The sequence below is a fragment of the Orcinus orca genome, chromosome 2, assembly GCF_937001465.1.
Source record: "Orcinus orca chromosome 2, mOrcOrc1.1, whole genome shotgun sequence".
NCBI classification, from domain to species: domain Eukaryota; kingdom Metazoa; phylum Chordata; class Mammalia; order Artiodactyla; family Delphinidae; genus Orcinus; species Orcinus orca.
Genome location: NC_064560.1, coordinates 85105536 through 85118510, shown reverse-complemented (window position 1 = coordinate 85118510; position 12975 = coordinate 85105536). Strand labels below are relative to the sequence as shown.

At 40.3% G+C, this 12975-nt stretch overlaps 1 protein-coding gene across 3 annotated transcripts in view; it reads right to left on the bottom strand.

The window, feature by feature from the left end:
• Window positions 1–12975, bottom strand: part of EDC3 (enhancer of mRNA decapping 3) — a 51536-nt gene that overhangs the window by 19825 nt on the left and 18736 nt on the right. For all 3 annotated transcript variants that reach the window (XM_004276308.3, XM_033440073.2, XM_033440071.2), the window contains 2 exons: window positions 12218–12534; window positions 2602–2937 (listed from right to left, as the gene is read on the bottom strand). In XM_004276308.3, coding sequence (XP_004276356.1) covers window positions 2602–2937; window positions 12218–12534 — 653 coding nt within the window. The remainder of the gene's footprint in view (window positions 1–2601; window positions 2938–12217; window positions 12535–12975) is intronic.

The following is a 12975-nucleotide window of genomic DNA, read 5'->3' as shown; positions in this document are numbered from 1 at the left end:
CACTCAGCATGCAGTCAATGTGTAGGATACCAGCAGCAAGCTGCCAGAATCCCGAAACCCAAGCCATTGCCAAGTGGGTAGTAAACATGTTGTTCTTTTGCTACTCTGGGAATTAGCAGAAAATAAGTATTTGGGGTTCTAGGACATGAATGTCACAAGGCTAGATTGGGGAGCCAGCCAAACCACTCTCTACAACTGCAGATCTAAGCTGGTCTATTCTTGACGCAATACTAAAGAGAAAAGACTATGTAGTCTAACTGCCATTAAACTGCCCTTCCCTTCTTATATCTTTCTTTCTCTTTAACATATCTGTATTCAGAAAAGGAAAGGAAATGTGATAGATAAGGTTTATAGAGACTTTAACCTCTCTGGACCTCAATGTCCTCAATCTGTTAAATGAGAAAATTATACTAGGTGATCAAGTAACCTCACACTAACATTTTTTTTGTCCTAGCTTGTTTCCCCACATAGTCCAGATAGCTTGCCTCATTGCGATACTAACGTTTGGATAGTAAATCCAACTGGAAAAGTGTCCCCAGCCAGGCACTACGTGAATAACATTGAGTAAAAACCTGCTTTGAGACTTGTGCCTTGGAGCTGGAGCAGAGACAAAATCACCTGCAGAAGCTGCTCAGCAAGATAACTGCTTGCTTGCTCTATTTCCAGCATAGATCCTGCTTGGCAAAAGGACTTCATTTCCACTGCTTATCACTGCTGAGAACAAAGAGAAAAACCAGATGGCATGAGGCTATAGGGCCTCTTGTACCCTCACTGTCATGCTTCAGTGAAATGCAACTGGTTGCTACACACCACAAGCCGCCATACCCGAGTTCTTGGCCAATGCCTAGCACATGTGGTTTGTAGTATGTCTGTTAATGGCAATTCTGGAAAAATATGAGAGGAGGGAACTTTCACTTCTGTCATTAAACAAAATGCGAACATTAAGCTGGGGAGACAGAGTATGTAGGAAGAAAAACTTCCCACCTCTCCTGTTGTCTACTTTGGCAAATGTTTTCTTAGGCTCTTTTAGATCTGAAACTCTTTCCTGATTCTTATTGCTATTCTCTCCCTGTTAGCCACTTCACTCCAAGGCAGGCTATAATCTCCCCAAGCTCAGGAATTTCAGGAAAATCACATAGGGCACGACCCAACCACCTCAGCTTCCAGAGAGTGACCTGTAAAGGCAGCTTATTTTGCCACTGAGGGCAGTAAAAAGGAGAGCAGTCAAAAGTGGATGGACGGTGTATGTATAGCTGATTCACTTTGTTAAACTAACACACCACTGTAAAGCTATTATACTCCAATAAAGATGTTAAAAAAAAAAAAGTGGATGGACAGCAGGATCTGAGTATATGACCAGACCTGATGGACGATAGCTGCCTTTGAAAAGCTTAAAACCTGGCAATTTAAATTAAGCCTGATTCTGAGCTAGGTTGTTTGCCTTAACATAGGTGATAAAAATCAAAGGAGTTCAGCAACTCACACTGTCAGTGTCACTTAAGGAAACTACCTTAGAAAAGAGGCGTGCCTGCCAGAGTCTGATAGTGAAAGACAGAAATTACTAGTCTTTCTTAACCTGACAATCTGTTTATTTCTTTTTTTTCACATGGAAGCTTTTACACTCAGCAAAACCAAATACAACAGAGCCCTACTGATGTTTACAAAAATGCCATGCCATATCTCTGATTTTCCCCCATATGTAACTAAGCTGTCTCCATAAATCTCCCTGTAACTGCTACTAGCATTCAAGGTTTATATTCCCTATATTCAAGACTCCAAGACTTCAGATGATTATTATACTCACTAAAATGATTGATTCCTCCTTTAGCTCCTAAGATCATTTAACAACTATAGTTTCAATCTGTAATCTAAGAAGCCCAGTTAATAATAAGTTTGGGGGGAAGGGACAGAGACAAGGATGAGGTAGACCACCTGTCCTACAGCTGCCTCAAATGCCATGTTTGAAGAAAAGATCCAAATGCTAAAAGAAAAAACAAAACCACAAAATTAAAAATCACTGAGTTAACAGATTAGGCTATCATACACAGTGACCTACCTAATTACCAAGGCACTACACTGTCACATAAGCATTATGACTAGCCAACCCTCAATGACCAGGGCTAGCAGGAGATGAGGACAGTGTAGTAAACAAATGTAATTTATTGAAACCCTAATTTTAGCCAATGGTTTCAACTACTCAGCTCTATTTCTTAGCCCAGCAAACAACCAGTGAAACAGAGTTGAACTTCTGGTAAAATCTACAGGCAGTAACAGTGAAGCCAAAGTGAAAATAGAGCTGACTATGTCAATCTAGATAGTCAGCCTCTATGCCTTTAGTTGTTAACCATAACATACTTAACAGCAGACCAGATCCTGCCAGATATAGGATATAAATGGACATGAGAAATCAGCCCCCACCCTAACCTAGTGGTAGGTAGGATGGCCACAGTCTCTAAAAGACAATATAATGGGCCAACCACCATGCCCCTTGAGTTAATTCCTACTACAAGACTCTGACTCAGAATCTGGGTCATTCTGTTTCAAGTATTAAAAAAAAAAAAAAAAAGGAAGAGCAGCCAGTGGGACGTGGGGTTAACTTACCTGTGCAGAACTCCTTGCCCATGTTGTGGGGCACTGTGATCCGACGATAGACGATGGGCTCTGACTCCAGGATGTTCTCATCATGGCGGTACCGAGTAGGCCTCTCACTTGGGATGCCCCGGGAACGGGTACCACTTCTCCTCTCATAAGTATCAATCTCCTCAAACACAGCTGCTTTGTCAAAAAGGGCCAGGTTCCCTTCAAAATCAAAATCTGTATCTGGGATCTCCTCAATATCATCCCCAAAGCACTCGTCATCTTTATTCTTCATCTGGCCGTTCTTTAAGCCACTTTTCTTTGGAGTTGCCTGATTTGGGTGCCTGCTACTAGACGACCCTGGAGAAAAAAACAGGGACTAAAGTCAGTGTGCCCACAGAAAGTGTTCAGTATAAGTGGAAAATACATTAGTCCTTTGTGGACAGTGGTACAGGAATCAATGTGAAAATGGTATAAGGCAAAGCTATTCCTAAACCCATTAAGTAGAAAAAATTACCACAAATCTCATGGAATAATAGATTTCGTATATTACCCAACTAACAGTGAATATGAAATAAGCAGTACTCCTGGAAATCTTAAGCTCTACTCTTCATAAGGGAATTGGTAATGACCGAGGCTTTTTTGACAACTGAATATATCAAAAAAGTGGAAGGGCAAGAATATAGCAGTCTCCTCCCACAGGTCTGGGTGGTTTGATTCTGAATGTCCAGCAGTTAATTAACAGAGAAATACCCCCAGAGCAAAAGAAGGCCAAATCCTCATAACCTGAAGCTCATAGGAAGATCTTACTCAAGTGGCTCTGAATTCCATGCTTACCAAGCAAGCAATCTTCTGATTTTTTAACTCAGTCTCAGGCTAGACCCCAGTAGGAGGGAATCCCTGGGTTTAGACAGATTCCAGACCTTGAGCCAGATATACATCTACCACTATAAGTTGATATATTTTGATTTACAGGCCTGTTTTTAGATCTTTTGGTTAAGGTGATCTCTTTTCTCAAAATTTTACCGCTTTTGGGTAAGCAATTTCTGAACCATCAAATGATGACAAGGACCATACTGACCTGATCCTGTAGAGGGCACACCAAGATGCATATTAACACCACAGCAGTCAGTCACTCGCTGTCTCTGAAACTCTATTTGGCCACCACATATCAGTCAACTACTCCTCTAGCAGCCAAGGCAGAAGACCCCACAGAATTCTCCAAACCATCCCTTCCCAGAGAATCCTGAACTGAGTTAATAGTTTGATCCCCATCTGATCATCCTGAAAGGATGGACCAGGTGACTGGTATGGTAAATGGAACTGCCAACATAGTCTGGATAAACATAATGTACTTCCTTTTGTGAGAACAAGCTCCTCAATTATTGAAAATACTCAAGAAGAGGTTAGAATGATCATGAGCAAACCCCCTCACACATATCATCCCAACTATACTGCTCTAACTTTACTCACAGCAACTCCCTTCTATCCAATGGACCGTGAGTCACGAGACCTAGGATCTATCTGCATGCTGTATAATCTTATACCTATCACCCAACTTCTCAATTTCCTTGTATGTAAAACGATCACTGTGGTACCCCCAGCAGGGTTTCTAGTACATAGCAGTCAGTCAATAAATATTTGTTTAATGTTATCAATCAACATCAGCAAGATCAATTACAACAATTATTCTGAAAGATGTATACTGTGCAAAATATAACTCATGTCTAAGTCTTCCTAATGCCAAATATTGGTATGGAAAAGGGCTACACTGGCAGTTAGGATGAGATTTAGGCCTCTGAAAAAAACCTAAGGCTGACCAAAATTATGAAGGGGAGGAAGAGCTGGCTGAGTCACCATAAACAGCTGAGATTGCAAACCACTGAGAAGCTTGTCAAAGTCTGGGTTAAGTTCTAGTTCCAGTAATTTGATAAAAACATTTAGTGAGAGCATGCTGTGCCATAGCCAGGTACCAGGAATACAGTACATAACCAAGACATGCTACCCACAAAGGAAGGAGGAGAGATATATAAGCAAATAACTAAAATACAATATAATGAGAATTATAATAGAAGTTTATATAAAGTGCTACAGAAATATGGATGAGAAACAGAGCTGGATTAGCAATGCGAGAGCAAGAATGAAAATACAAGGTCAGGATAACACCATTAGCAATGTATGTAGGCGAGAGAAGAACTAGAGAAAAAAGTCCAGTTTGCAGGATTATCAATGTACTGCCTCAATATTAAATGAATAGGGACTTCCCTGGTGGCGCAGTGGTTAAGGATCCACCTGCCAAAGCAGGGGACACGGGTTCAAGCCCTAGTCTGGGAAGATCTCACATACCGCGAAGCAACTAAGCCCGTACGCCACAACTACTGAGCCTGCGCTCTAGAGCCCATGTACCGCAACTCATGAAGCCCATGCACCTAGAGCCCATGCTCCACAACAAGAGAAGCCACCGCAATGAGAAGCCTGTGCATCGCAATGAAGGGTAGCCCCCGCTTGCCCCAACTAGAGAAAGCCAACGCACAGCAATGAAGACCCAACGCAGCCAAATAAATAAATTTATTTTAAAAAATAAAAAATATTAAATCAAGATTATTAGGAAATAGGTCTCTGGCCCAGGGGTCTCTCTCCAGTGGTTGTGTGCATACCCAGGAGTGCAAAGGATGATCCACTGGGATGCAGGGAGAAGATACTGAATATTTTATTTACTTTCTTTTAACTAAAAACAGGAAGAAATTAAGCCTTATGAACTTAATGTACAGATGGAAATTGGCACCCTTATGAGGTTTCATGCCACCCAATCACTGCCAGTATTTGAACTGAGGAATGAATGAGGTTCCGTAACAAGAAGTGTGCCCATGCAAGTGGATTTACATCAGAATTTTTAAATTGTGGTAAAATATACATAACATAAATTTACCATTTAAACCATTTTTAAGTGTACCATTCGATGACATTAAGTACATTCACACTGAGCGACTATATACGTTTTTAACTACTAAAGCATACAAAAATGAGTAAGTGGCTTTAAAGAATTCCTATAAAAAAGCTATGTATTGGGACTTCCTGGCGGTCCAGTGGTTAAGACTCCATGCTTCTAATGCAGGGGGTGCGGGTTCAATCCCTGGTTGGAAAACTAAGATCCCACATGCTGTGCAGTGCAACCAAAAAAAAAAAAAAAAAAGCAGCTATGTATTAAAGATAATACTAATAATGCAATTATAAGTGAACAAGAGAATGGCAGACATAACACTTCCTCTATTTCTCTTATAGGCTTCTTTAACCAGACTGTTTTAAAAATGTAATCTAATCAGATCTAAGAAGACAGCCTCCCAAATTAAAAAGTAATCAAGGTTATTCCAAACATGAATCCATATGGACTACCACTGATTAACTTCACCCTAAGTGTATACTCTACATCATAGCCCTGGGGCCAAATCCAGCCCAAACACTGCCTGCTTCTGTAAATAAAGTTTTACTGGAACACAGTTACATTCATTTGTTTACATATTGTCTAAGGCTCCTTATGTGCTACAAAGACAAAGTTAAATGTCTGAAACAGAGACCTTATGGCCTGCAAGGCCTAAACTATTTAATATCTGATCCCTTACAGAAAAAGTTTGCTCAGTCTGCTCTACATCATGCCTCTCACAGGTATTCTCTCCAACTATGACTGCCATTAAAATAAAAAAAAATTTTTTTTAATTAACTGAATGTAACCAGAATTCTTTGAATCTCTGTTCTATTCAAGGTGTTAAGTGTGTCACTTGTCATTCAGACCTGTCAGCCAATACTATGCCTGGTCCACCATAAGTAAACAAGAATCTCTGCTGAATTATGAAATCAAAACAGCCATACCAAAAAACAAAACAAAACAAAAAACCCCCAAACAACAAAAGCCTCTAAAGGGATTATAAAAAAAAAGACAACTTGAGACTGTGAGAAAGAAAGGGAACCATCAAAAACTATGCCAAGTGTGTTGCGTGACTGAAAAGGACAGGAAGATGAAGTCAACAATGATACAAGAGGGAGTATGAGGCAAGGGCTTCACAGGAAAGCAGTTCAGTCATGTCCATTATGAACTGACAATGAACTATCCTGGACCTATCAAAATGACAGATGAAGACAAGCAGTTTATCAATGGTAGAGAAGACAGTAAAAGAAGCAAAACGGGAAATCATTTTTGGCTTGGCCACAGACTCTACAAACATAACTTACAAACCCACAGTTCTGACTTTAGAAAGTATCAAGTATTTTCTCATGCTCCCTCTGACTAAAGATCTTCCATTCATTCATTTGACAAAGATACACTAAGGATCAGCTATGTTCCAAATACTGTCAGGAAAGCAGATAGTGAAAAAAATTTCCAAGAGGAAATACTGACACCATAGGTCAGCAAGAAAAAGGTAAGAGAATATAAAGTAAATGAAAGGCAGGCTAAAATTCTCAGTTGTCTCTTATTCTTCCCTTTCCTCATACTTTAAAACAAATATTGGGAAGTCCTGGGTGAATAAGCTGTCTCAATACTTGGCTTATTCAGCCCAAAGGGCCTGGCTCTGTATTAAACTGGCCTTTGGCCACTAGGAGAGAAAAGCACTTCCTCTGGAAAAGATAAACAATGCTTCCCAGATTTCTTTACCTTTCAATTACAAGGGCCAAGTGTGTGTTAAGACTAGAGGCTGGCTGCCTTCCTGTGCCATTTTGCTGCCAGCCTTTGGCACAGAGGCCCTTTGGCCAGGACAACTTATAACAAACCCATTGTTGTGTAACACTCAGTGCCACTTATTTATTGGTTTTTGTCACACACATATTGTAAAGGGGAACTTTGTCCTGCACTTACAGCACGCTAAAGGGCACATGAAGGTCAAATTACAAATGTTTTAGTGTCGGACTCAATGGGTTTTGTGAGCAGGTTCCTGAGAGTATCTGGTACCTTCTTTTCAACTCCCAAATTCCAGGCCCTGGTAATCAGTCAACTTCTTGGGCTCCAGCAGCAGCACCAGGTTTTTCAAGTCTGGTGGATAAATGAAGCACATCCAAGGAGGTTAAGAAGTCACATTAGAACCGCAGAAGGATCATGAAAACTTAGCAAAAAATAACTTTAAGGCCTCAGATGGTGGGATCACTGTTACACTAAACAGACCATATAACAGGCCTCAGGAGGTTTCCCTCTGCTCCCTGGGACTGATGCTCCATTCATCCACTTGACAAATATTCTAAGTGGTCAGTTCAACGACCAAAGTCACAGGAACTACTCTTTATAACCACCCTCCCACCCCCCCTTCTTTTACAATCTAAAAGAAGAGATTAAAATCTGCTTGTGCTAAAGCTCTCATCAGTGTTGGATTAGGTAACTAGAACCAACAAATCCGTCAACAACTTATTACTAACTCTGAAAGAACAATTAAAAGCCAGAATCAACGAGAGATTATATTCCTATAGCTTTATCAATCTACTAGTCTCAACATCAATGTACATATACCAGAGAAAATTTGATTTACAGATTTCTAATAAGAAAAATACCTAATCTCCATTTCTCACTTATCCATGAAACAAACATTAATAATCTACATTACAACTGTGGTGGGAAGAAACCAATCTACTTCCTTGGAATCCTTAAAATGCTACATAAATGCTAAGTCAGTCAATCTCCGGCAGACCTCTCTACTTATCTTACAGGGTTCACGGATCAGATAAATAAATGTAACTCTGTTTTCTATCACAAACCAATTCTAAGCCACATCACATCATCCAATTCCCAGGCCACAGACATCTTCCACACAAATCTGGATTCAAAAGAAACTCTCGAAAAGAGAGTCTAACAGTTTACTGCCCATGACCTTATTTACATGCACTTAATAATATAGGAAAGGGGAATGGATCAAACAGCGAAAGCAGAAGAAGCATCAACCAGAGTACACTTTTTTTTAAAAATTTTTTTAAAAAACTTTTTAGTTTAATTTTAGTTTTTTGGCCGCATTGGGTCTTCGTTGCTGCGCACGGGCTTTCTCTAGTTGCGGTGAGCGGGGGCTACTCTTTGTTACGGTGCACGGGCTTCTCATTGCAGTGGCTTCTCTTGTTGTGGAGCACGGGCTCTAGGCACACAGGCCTCAGTAGTTGTGGCGCATGGGCTTAGTTACTCCACAGTATGTGGGATCTTCCCGGACCAGGGCTTGAACCCATGTCCCCTGCATTGGCAGGTGGATTCTTAACCACTGCACCACCAGGGAAGCCCAACCAGAGTGTACTTTTGAGAGTGACCCCACTTTTTACTATATCAGACTTGTTAAAGATCAAATAAATTACTTGTTTTGAAGTTAACTGTGCTCTTTCAAGAGAGTTGCTATAATCGTTAGTAACGGGGGAAGAAAAGAAAAAGAAACAAACTGACAGTCTCACCACAACACCCAGCAATCACACCCCCTAGGTATTTACCCAACTCACCTAAAAACTTATGTCCACATAAAACCTGCACACAAATATTTACAGCAGCTTTATTCATAATCACCAAAAGCTGGAAGCCACCAAGATGTCCTGATATATCCATACAATGGAAAATTATTCAGCAATAAAAGGAAATGGGCTACCAAGCCACAAAAAGACATGGATGAATCTTAAATACATATCAAGTGAAAGAAGCTAGTCTGAAAAGGCTACATACTATGTGATTTTAATTATGTGATATCCTGGAAAAGGCAGAACTACAGAGGTGGAGGGTAAAAAGATCAGTAGTTGCTGGGGGAGGGGGGCGGTGGGCAGTCCCTGAGGGAAAAGGGGAAGGACTGAATAGGCGAAACACAGGGGATTCTGCAGAGTACTGTAATGAGAGATACAAGATACTATGTACTTGTTAAAACCCACAGAACTTTAGAGCACAAAGAGTGAGCCTTAATGCATGCAAATTTTTTAAAAAATCACTGAGGAGGTTGGAGGGTCCAAGGATGAAATGCTGAATGTAAGGAAACAATCTGTTACAAATACATGAAACAAGTCAATGAAGGGGGTGGGAGTATGGATTAGGGTTAGTAATTCTGATACTGTATATTGGAATTGAATAATTTAAGTCAATGGATGGCAGATGGTATGGGTTTCTCACAGTTGGAGGGAGAGGTTACAGATAAGGAAGAGGCTAGAATGATCCATGTGGTAATGGATTAGACTTGCACACATCAGTATGAACTTATATTTAGCTTAATATTATAGTAGTGAAGGTTACATAAAGAAGTATTTACAGATATGTGTACATACACTGGTTGAGTATACACATATATATTTTCCTGCTCTGTCAGCTGAAGGGCGACACCCAGTAGCAATGAGCACATCTAGTGGCTAGACTGTGGTTTGTAATACCATTCTCCAGTAAAAGGAAACAGGGCTCCTTGGAGACATGGCTGATTCTAGGGCTGGGGCAGGAAATATAAAAGATAAACCTGGAGCACCTTGTAGTGCCAGAAAGTAAGGAAGTAATGGGGGAAAAAAAACCCCACCCACAATGATGGGAGCATGTCAAAGGTACACAGTAGCCAACTGGAAGAGCTCTCAGCGTCCAAAGCTGAAACAATCTGAGTACCAAAATAAAGTGGTATTGAATTATACGCCAAAATATAAAATAAATACTTATAAGTCCATACTGATAAAAATAAATGATAAAAACAAATGAGAGAGAAGAAACAAATCTCTGGTGCAGAAGAATTCCAAGTAACTTATGTAGATACTCTGCATAAGTCTCCACTCCTTAGGTGTGGGCTGTACATACTGACTTCAGAGGAGAACTCTGACACACACTACCTCAGCCAGGCAATCAAGGTCAACATCAAAAGTCATAAACCATGGTGGCAGTACGTACTCTTGATATGATGTGATGAAAACGACACTTTCTCTCTGTGGTCTTCCTCCCAAAAGCATACAACCCCAGTCTAATCATGAGAAAAACATCAAATACCAATTGAGGAATATTCTACAAAACAGCTGACCAGTGCTCATCAAAACTGTCTAGGTTATCAAAAACAATGAAAGTCTGAGAAACCGTCAGAGCCAAAAGAAGACATGACTACTAAATGTAATGTGGTATGCTGGATGACAGCCTGTAACAAGGACATGAGGTAAAAACTATGGCAATCTGAATAAAATATACTTTGGTTAATGTATCAACACTGGTTCATTAAAATGTATTAAAATGTATTAAATGTTACATTAAATGTAACAAATGTATCATAGTAATGTTAAGATGTTAATAAAGGGGAAAATATGTGTGAAAAATGTAATTTACAAATTGTTAATGAAGATTATCTACAAGTACATGAGAGATTATAAACTGCTTGAACATTCGAACTTAACAAAGAGTCAATTTTTTGGTAAAGAAAAAAATTTTTTTTTTTTTTTAAAGGGCAGGTACATCAACTTCGAAGCTCAGTACATTTCTTTTTTTTTTTTGCAGTACGCGGGCCTCTCACTGTTGTGGCCTCTCCCATTGCAGAGCACAGGCTCCGGACGTGCAGGCTCAGCGGCCATGGCTCACGGGCCCAGCCGCTCCGCGGCATGTGGGATCCTCCCGGACCGGGACACGAACCCACGTCCCCGGCATCGGCAGGCGGACTCTCAACCACTGCGCCACCAGGGAAGCCCCTTTTCTATTTATTTAGAAAAAAGGTGTTTTTTTTTTTTCTTAAAGAGAAAATAAAGCAAAGTACAGAAGGTTGAAGTCTAAATGGAAAAAGTCATTTTGTATCCAATAATTCTACAGTTTTTCAAAGGATACAGAAGAACTAACAACTCAATTTCAGTCTCAGATCTTCAATCACTGTCAATTCAGATAGTTATTTAAGAAGCACTGAAGGAAAAGTGCCTTGAAATACCTTTTTTTTCCTCAAAATTCCAATAGTTTAGTCACAGAATCAGGCATTTTCAAAACTTAAAAATGTTGGCTTCTGAAGGGCCACACAGATTCTAGTGAATCTTCTATAATTCACTATTATAACTTTACTCTAGTAAATATTCAATATGTTAAAGAGCATACCTGATTCTTGTGAATTAACTACGGTTCTATAATGAGCAAATGACATTCAACAATTTGTCAGTACCAAACAAAACTGGGCATTAACACACACCAGTGTATGCCCTCCTTGGTGTGCCGGCAGGGACAGTGAACACAGCAAATTTAAAACTGTCAATCTGTCAGAAACTGTAAGATCACAGAGATGCCTAGGCCCATCCCTTCCTCTCCTCTAACTGAGGATGGGAGTCAAATCACAAAAAGAGAAGTTATTCAAGAATCCCCAGAACAGCTTTAGTGCAGGTTCAACCCAGACTTCACTACTACCACCAGTGACCAGATTAAAAACAACATCACTTTTGTCTATGTGAACTCTAGGCAGATCACTGACTTTTTTAGAAGGAAGGGAAGTGGTGGGAGAGGGCAGAGAGCTGGTGTGAGTCTCTAACAGCTCATTTCCTTTCCCTTTAATATCTTGAGGAACTAGATCCAGAAGAAAAGAAACATGCTATATTTTTGCGAAGCTCTGCCAGCATCCTTTTTTTATTAGGGTAATAAATGACTTATTTAAAGAACAGAAGTGGATAAGTGGACAGGAAACATCAGGTTAAGAAGAAATATTAACTTGATCCAACTTACAAGAGTTGTGCCGACGACGGAAACTTTTGGACTGAGTCAAGGATTCCATGTGCCTGTCCACATAGCTCTTGGAGCACTGCTGCTGGGGAGAGACTGCAACATCTTGGCTCTTCACATCTGTCCTCTTAGGGATGTTCTGAGGGGCACTGCTGGAAGAGGCTGGCTTCTTGACCAACTTGCCCGTGCCATTCTGATTGATACCTACTTGGCACCCAACACCAGAGGGGCCTAATTCTGTCTGATGAAGGTCTCCAAAATGTTGGTTTTCTCCAGGACCTGGTATCTCCAGAATTTTTAATTCCGTTATGTCACCTGCCCTGAAATATACAAAAGAGTCCAAGTCTCAAAACTATAATAGTGATAACAGAGATGTAACTGGGATCAACAGCAACCAGCTACACCTTTGCAGGGCTGCATTTCAACGAGTCATCAGAGGCAAAACCTAGAAAAGGTAGTAGAGCACTTAAAGACAAGGCTCAGCCACTGACATTCAACTGACACAGCACTGGCCTTTAAAGAGACCTATTGTTAAGGGGGAGTTGGGGAGGGGGAGGGATGGAGTGGGAGTTTGGGGTTAGGAGATACAAACTATTAGAATGTACGGACAAGGTCCTACTGTAAAGCACAGGGAACTATATTCAGTGTCCTGGGATAGACCATAATGGAGAAGAATATAAAAAAGAATATATACATATATATACATATATACATATATATAAATATATACATATGTATAACCGAGTCACTCTGCTGTACAG